At 38.6% G+C, this 8,062-nt stretch overlaps 1 protein-coding gene and 1 long non-coding RNA gene across 2 annotated transcripts in view; one reads left to right on the top strand and one right to left on the bottom strand.

Moving 5' to 3' along the window:
• LOC114062163 overlaps positions 1-7,779 on the bottom strand; it is a 12,567-nt gene extending 4,788 nt beyond the window's left edge. The window contains exon 1 of the long non-coding RNA XR_003572317.1: positions 7,629-7,779. This is a non-coding gene — a long non-coding RNA (uncharacterized LOC114062163). The remainder of the gene's footprint in view (positions 1-7,628) is intronic.
• On the top strand, positions 3,975-7,402 carry IFNG (interferon gamma). The gene is made up of 4 exons (XM_027893296.1): positions 3,975-4,097; positions 6,013-6,081; positions 6,415-6,594; positions 7,261-7,402. Exons 1-4 carry the CDS (start codon positions 3,975-3,977, stop codon positions 7,384-7,386), a joined length of 498 nt encoding a protein of 165 aa, XP_027749097.1. The 3' UTR covers positions 7,387-7,402.
• Positions 7,780-8,062: the final 283 nt, after the last annotated feature.

Below are 8,062 nucleotides of genomic sequence, written 5' to 3'. Positions count from 1 at the left end.
AGCTGTAATCAGTGGTCATAGGGAAGTTTGACATGACTTTGCAAAGCCATCATTGGGTATTTGGTGTAAGGTGTTGTATGAACAGAAGGGTGTGAAACCTCTGCTTTGCATGAAGAGTCAGATGACTTCCAGGCAGAAAAATGAAAAAATGCCTGGGTTTCATTTCCTATTGTGTTTGGAAGAGATGATAGCCCAGCTGTGGCTATGGAGTCATACATGAGAACCACTTCAACTCTATGCAACTCAAGACTTTTCAATACTATTCAGGCATCTCTTTCAGCTAGATTAGGACTAGTGCTCAGACAAAGAGTTTGTGTTAGTGCTGAGTGTTCAATCCTCTCCAGCATGCACTCAGTAAATATCTGCTAAGGAGCACAAATAAAATATTGGATGCTCTTAGGCCTTTGGCTCTGTGTCATAAAGGACAGATATTTTCAGGATCCCCCTGTGTTGTTTTCATCCCCCACTGCTGATTCTCAGGAAAGGCAGAGCAGAGGAGCTGTCTAAACCTGAGCCTTCCTTACAATCTGACTCTTCACAGTTCTTGGGCAACAAAACATACACTGGCCAATGGTGACCTAGTTTATCACTTTTGGGCAGAATGGGAAACAAAACAGGGCTGGAAGACACATAGGACCCATGAGATTTATGTTCTGACCTTCTGCTCTAGGCTGTTGCCTAATTTCAAAATGATTTGCGGAGATGTGCTATTGCGTGTCAACAGAAGAGAACCTTATGAGCCAACTATGTCAACATTAACACGACACCATTTGTTCAAATGTAAAGGATTTGGAAAAGGCATCCTAAATTTCTCCATTAAAATATGTTTCTGTCCATCTGTCTGATGATTTATCACAGAACATTCAATGTTTTTTGTGACAATTTGAATGTGAAGATAAGTAAAAGGCCTGAATGTAGTCTCTACAGGCAGGAGAGTGTACCTAGAAGTCAGACCTGCACACAGAAAATAGCATGACAGAGCCTGATGTCATGGCTTTCTTTGTTCTTTGCAGAATTTCTTGCCTCAGTTTATGATATAATACTCGTAGCATTGCATAGTAGGCAAATGACCACAATGGGACTGGGAGACCCTATTTTGTTCCTAGATTTGCCTTTTCTAGATGCTGAATGACCATGAATTGTTCTGTGCTTCTATTGTCTTACCTGTAAAATTGGATGCATTGCAGTGGCCTTCTGAAATGTGACATTTAGTGATCAAATTAGCCATATAACCCCCCCAAAACTCAAAAGCTGAGTTGGAAAAGGATTTCTTTCTGATACTTCACCCTCCTGTTATTCTTAGAAGTTTAGCAGCAGTGTCAGACCAAGTAGGGGTCACCTGGGAGATACAGCCAGCTGTGGGTGAGATGCGTGTCTGACAGATTTAACAGGGCAGTCTAATCCAGCACAGTCACTCTGAGTGAATAGTTCTCCGTAGAGGGCAGTATTACTGACTTAATATATCAGTTCCTGGAATCTTCTGCCTAGATGAGTAATTACAGCAATTAATTGTGTTCAGTTGTGTTGTGTTTTGTCCTCAACACACTAAGAAGACTGAGCTGTTTGAGTAATGAATCTCTTCCAAATTCCCTATTTGCAGTTCTTCTTTACACGTTCTCTTTACACAGAAAAGCACTGCTCAAATTAAGACCTTTTTCACAAATTAGGCAAAAATTGGGCTTGATGACCCCGTCTCCCTTCTAGCTGGATGTTTCTGACAGTAAAAAGAGTGCCACACGTAACTAGAATCAGTTTTCCTCTGCCTCTTAATGCATCTCTTCCAACACTTTGCCAAAGAATTGTTCTATAGATTCGTGGCCAGTCACTGAACCTCAGCACATGTCCCCATCTTGTAAAATATGCTTTATTTTCCTGTATGTATGAAACTACATGTAACTGTGCTGTAATATGCCATTTGACTAGCCTTGCTTAGCAATCCAGATGTTTCAACATTACCCGTAGGTTTGTTCAGTGTGCTGACATTTGTGAGTTCACTTTGAATAGTAAGTCCATTTGGAATCTTGGTGGGACCACCATTTTATAGCCATCCTTGGAAGCATTTAAAAGACTTGTAGATGTGGTACTTGGGAACTTGATTTAGTGGTGGACTTAGTAGTGTGAGGTTCGCAATGGCACTCGATGATTTAAGGGTCTTTTCCAAAGATGAAAATGATTCTATGATTCTGATTTCTAGCATAGAATGCTAGAATCAAAATGGTCTGAATTGGAAGGAACCTTTGAAGATCATCTAGTTCAACCCCTCTGCCATGGATGGGCATGTTAACTTTGCATTTATTTACGGATCTTTGAAGCATCCTTGAATTATCGCCTTACCTTCATGTCAACAGCAATCAAGTTGTTGCTTAACCAGTTTTAACTTCTTAAACTAAAACCAAGATGAGTGTTGTACAGTGCTACTATCCCAAGCAGACTACAGCACTAATTATTGTGAAGTACCACTGTACACGTTGTGAGATGTGTCCCATCTGTCTATGCTGCCGTTCCCAGGGAAATGTAGCATTCAGATTTGGGCCTGTAATTGTTGGTGAAATTTGCTTCTTGTCCCTGTAAAATGGCACTTACCTGTTTGCAATGGTAGTAGTAGCCTAGATCTCTTCCACAGATGGAAGTCCTCTTTCAAGCTGCTGGTGGAAAATGTTTGATGGCATTAGTGGTCATTTGCTGAAATAGGAGGAGCTGCTGGGGAAGGGGAGAGCTTCTTGCAGAGAATACCCAAAGAGTCATGTGGAGCTGTGCTGAAGAGTTCAAATATATATGCTGGGGATCAGTTTAATTCTCATCCGTTTCTCATGAGCTACAGATATCTTTCACTTCACCTGTGGGAACTGAGCCCACAAGTGCCCTCTTCCTGATCTACTTTTTTTCTTTTTCCCTGTAAACTCCTTCTTTCTTTCCCTTTTAGGCTCCTGCCTACCCTGCATTCATATACTACAACCTAAAATTATCTGATTTGTTCATAAGGCTCTTCAGAGTAAGCTCTTATCCAATTACATCCATCAAAGCAGCATTTAGTTCCCATATGAAAACATTTTTCTCAGCTATCATTAATACAGTTGTTTCATGCTTCTGTATGCACTTGGGGATTATCCTGTCTGTCTTCTTCACCTGGGCTTATTTCTTCCATGTCTTTCACAATCTACACACATTAGTGCAAATGAATGGGAATGTGGGGAACTTTATTGTTGCCAAGCAGAAATGATTGTCTTAAGTACTAAATATTCTCCCAGACTAGGCAACCATAGAGGAATTTAATATGATGCATAATTTCATTCGTGTTGGAACCGCATTTCTCCTGAGTTTATTTTGAATCTGAAGGTGAAGAATGAGAAAGCAGCAGAAATCCACTTTAGACCATGGAAAGAATGAAAATGGTGTTTCACAAAAGGACAGCAGTAGGAAGAATGTTTAAATCTCTAAGTGACTCTGAAGAATGCCATGGCAATCTCGGTGGTTACTTTAAAAGAATACCAGAAATGAGTTGACTGTTATACTGACCCTTTAACCACAACATAGGATTTTTTTTTCAGATAGCGTGTACGAATACGCTTGAGGCAAAACGCATACTGCTCAATCAGTGTCATAATTTCCCCCCTTTCCCCAACCATGTGTAAAAGAAACTTCAGAATCTGCCACGTAAATGTTACCCGTTGACGAACCACCAAAATTTTTTCCAGGACCATGCTTTAACAAAGATGCTTTCGAGGGATTCCCGTGTTCAGCCAAAAATGAAGGGTTCTTATCTAACACTATCTTGTCTAAATATACACAGCCTGTGATGACGAAATAAAAAAATGTTGAGACCAGGTATAAATACCACTGACAAGCAGATGAAGTTCATTCGTCTACTCTCTTCTAATAGAAGGTTCAACTATTAGAAGTTGAAGTGCACTGCTCTTAGAACTGACATCTCCCAGAACTTATCTGAGCAGTTTAACTGAACCATCACCAAGAAAATGCCTGTCCAAACCTACAGCTTGTTTGTTCTGACTATCATCATGATTTATTTTGGACGTGTTGAAAATAGATTTAATCTGCTTCAACTTCAAGATGATATAGACAAACTGAAAGCTGATTTTGTAAGTATAGTCTTCTACTGCATTTCTCTTCTGCTGCTGCTTGTGCTTTACATATCATCTAAACTTGAGCACTGTTGACATACTCAGTATGTACCAATAGAGGGTAATCATGGAACAAATTTTTTGGTTATACCTTTTTTTAACAAGAATATGGACAATTTCTTTGGCTTTGCTAAACTCTCTCACTAATCTGATTTAGTTTTCCAATAGTCATAGTTACTGTAGTCATTTGCATTTATTTCAGGGATGCTCTCTCTTTCACAAGAGCTTCTCCCAGATCAATTCAGCCTTTGATTACATGGAATATCTTCTAATAATCTTAATGCAATGTGTGGAGAATATATGAATATTTATTCAATTCAGACTAGATGTAATTTACTGACTTTTTAAATTTTATGTTAGCAATGTTATTGGGGGGTTTAGTATTAGTAATAAAAAAAAAAATTGAGATGAAATTTTGCTTTAACAAATGCACTTTTGTTACTTATTATTAGATGCAGTAGTGTGTTTCCCAAAGGTGGTTCCTATTCTTATTCTTTTCCATCTTCCAGTCATTCCAATTCCACATCTGTGACTATGATCTGGCAGAGGAATGTAATCTGGCACAGTATTCTTTCTTTTCGGGTAGAATTTGTAACTTGATAATTGTAATGTTAATTCACCAGCCTTCATCTAGGAGGCAATAAAGTAGTTCACAGTGGAATTCAGCTGGGATTAGTCATAGAGATAGCAGATCTACAACAGAGTCATTTCTAATTAACAATTTTTATTCTCAATATATTTTTGCTGGGTTTTTTTCCTTAAATGCATGAAATCAACTGCAACAGTCTGCTGCTGTTTTCAGCTATGATTTTGTCATAATTTTGTGCAAATGACATTTGAAATTCAGTAGTCAAGAAACCACTCTGAAGTGGTGAAGACTAGTATGATACTTCAGTTTTTGCCAATTGGTCAGAAAGTTGCTGTAAAATTTATATTATATCTTAAATTTGTTATTAACATGTAGCAGAGGGAGTCTCACTAGAATATATATAACTCTGTTGAAGACATCTTGAGCCGTGGTGAGGTTTTTGCACTGACATTAAAGCTCTGGTTCACAGCAGGTGCTCCCCACTTTTCAGAAGAAGAACAAAACAAAGTTTGGCAGTGTGGTCAGCATGGGGAGCCAATCAGGCTAGAAGGTTTCTGTCAGCCTGCAAGTTTTCCCTTTGCACTCACTGTATTTAAATTACTGAGCAGACAAAAGAAGGAAATAGTCACTGTTGTATACAAAAACAAAAAAAAAAAAGAACAGACGCAGAAGAGGAAGTGATTCAATTTACCTTTCCTTGGTAGGAGAATTGTATTGCTCTTTTTTTCCTAGCATCTGATACTGTGTGTCTGTAACATCTGATGGTTAAATGCCGTCCTGTGAGCTTCTCAGTAGCACACTAATCTTGCATATGCTCATGCCTGACTGTGGCTACTGGGCTGTTCTCCAGTTCTATAGTTTGTTCTTGTTTCATATGAGATTTTAGTAAGGCTGCATGAATTTAAGGCCACAGATGACTACATACTGCTGGACTTTGACTTACCAGAAGACATGTCAAATTCAGACCTAATGATTTTCTAGTCAGTTGCAGTGTTTATGAGCTTTTATTTTCATCTATCAATAGCAAAAACATTTGGCAAAACAGATGTGTTCAACATCTCAGCTTAGATATAGCAGGAGAAGCATTGAAAAGCAGATTAATGCCATTTCTGATAGTAGGCGGCCATGCAATGGGATTTGGTGCTTAAAGAAGTCAAAGCATTGTGATAGCTATAGGCCAGTGGTACAAAAATCTGGATTTTACTGCTTATTTGATTAGAGAACACAAATTTGCCTCTTGATAAGTATTGTTTGTATGACAGATATGTCTGTTCTTTGTTGCAGAACTCAAGTCATTCAGATGTAGGTGATGGCAGACCAATCTTTACGGGGAGATTGTCAAACTGGACAGAGGTGAGTCAGAAACAGATATGAAAAAGCATCTCAGGCACTTCGCAGGGTTCTTTTGGTACAAAGCACCTCGTAGAACCACTGTTAGCTGGGGTAGAATGAACATGAGCAGAGTTCTATTTGTTAACTTGGAAATGAGAAAAAAATCCCCATAAAAATGCTTCCCATAAGAGTCAAGGTGCTTTGTACTGCACCACGAAATGATCTCAGATACAGACAAGCCCAGGAGGTGATTTGCAACTTCTTTATCATCTTGTTTTAAGTGGCAGTGATTTGTGTTTTATCTTCATTCATTTCCCTGCTGATGAGCACTCACAGACCTTTCTTTTTCAACAGAGAAATGAAAAAAGGATCATCCTGAGTCAGATTGTTTCCATGTACTTGAAAATCCTTGAAAATACTGACAAGTCAAAGGCGCATGTCAGGAACATAACTGAGGAGCTCTACACTCTGAAAGAAAGCCTTTCTGATGGCTCAAAGAAGATGGAATATCTCAAGGACCTGACAAAGCTTCAGGTAAGGCTCTTCCTTTGCCTCCAAGGTTCATCACATTATATTTTCCAGTTGTGATTTGAGTGTGATTCAAGCCAATAGGGCTCCAGCAACTCATATGGTAACCCTTGTCTAGCTCACTTCACACTGGAAAACCTAATGTTTCCAGCTGCAGGGGCTGCTGCAGGTCTACGGTGTGGGGTAGACTCCTGAGTCTTGCTGGAGTTTGGCACAAAGGTGCTGACACCACCTCCACTCAGTCTGCATACCAGAGCTGACACTGACAGAGCCTTTGTGGTTTTGGAACTGGGTGGGAAAGTTGTGCCTAGCTAGGGTGTACCCTATGGCTTTGGAAGCACTTGGCTTATCGAGCGAGTGCTGATGGCACAAACCACTGACCTCTGCAGAGTTCTGCAGACAATACTCTAGTGGAGTTAGCTGCTTGTAACTACAGAATAGCTCTGTATATATATATATATCTGGTCTGTGGCATGTTGTGAAGTAGCACAGAAGGTGAAAAACAAAAATCTGTGACAAAGTGGCTCTTTGCTGTAGGAATTAGGTAGAAGAGTAATTGAAAACTGCGGATGTCCATCGGTTTTACTCTGGTAGCAGGGTAGCCTATGGGATGTGATCAGTAAATGATTATAGCTCTTGGCATAACTTCCATTTGTTTTTTACTTTTAACAGGTGAATGACTTGAAAATTCAACGTAAAGCTGTGAATGAGCTGTTCAGCGTCTTACAAAAACTGGGAGATACTCCAAGTTCTTACAAAAGAAAAAGAAGCCAGTTTCAGAGGCAGTGCAAATGCTAATGCCATCTTATGTTCTTTTGTATAAATCTTGTTGTGACACAACTTTTTTATTTTAAACTTTCTATTGAATTTTTATACATTTATTTATTAATATTTAAGTATTTTAAATAATTATTTATAAAGAAATACTGATCAGAGTATTTATATGCTCTACTATTGTATAAGAAATAATTTTGTCTTAAAATCCTGTCTATTTGTTATATGTTTGTTGACCTGAAAATACAGAATGAGACAACGTTTACCCAGTTTTCCATATGGAAATCTTGAAATGACGTGATAGGGTACCCAGCTTTCCATCTGGTGCTGTCTTGAGAGAGGATTGTTACAAGATTTGTCTCATCATTAATGTATTTGGCATGGAGCTACAAGCACCAACAGGGGGAAATTACTGTATTCAGAAAAACATATTCATTTCTGCCTATTACTAAACATATCTAAATCTAAATCAAGCAAATAAACATGTTTAAAGATAAGCAAATGCTGACTCACGTTTCTGAAGGAGAGTATTGATGATTAGTTGCTGGTATTTATTATTATTATTATGCACTGAAGTAACCAGGAGGCCAGTCTACTTAACACCTCAAGGGAATGTGACTAACTGTACTGCACTGACTTCAACCCTCAGGTTTAAAAAATTGCTGGTGTTTTTTTTTTTTGTTTTTTTTTTTTTTTTTTT

The sequence above is a fragment of the Empidonax traillii genome, unplaced genomic scaffold (genome assembly GCF_003031625.1).
Source record: "Empidonax traillii isolate 1590-97213 ecotype Southwest subspecies unplaced genomic scaffold, ASM303162v1 scaffold385:size1130455, whole genome shotgun sequence".
Lineage (NCBI taxonomy): Eukaryota > Metazoa > Chordata > Aves > Passeriformes > Tyrannidae > Empidonax > Empidonax traillii.
The sequence above is the reverse complement of the archived record's forward strand: the minus strand, read 5'-3'. Positions and strand labels throughout refer to the sequence as shown.

Coding starts and splice junctions, on each gene's coding strand:
- IFNG (XM_027893296.1), top strand. CDS start 3,975: ATGCCTGTCCAAACCTACAGCTTGTTTGTTCTGACTATCATCATGATT. Junction 4,098..6,012: donor ACAAACTGAAAGCTGATTTT/GTAAGTATAGTC, acceptor TCTTTGTTGCAG/AACTCAAGTCATTCAGATGT. Junction 6,595..7,260: donor AGGACCTGACAAAGCTTCAG/GTAAGGCTCTTC, acceptor TACTTTTAACAG/GTGAATGACTTGAAAATTCA.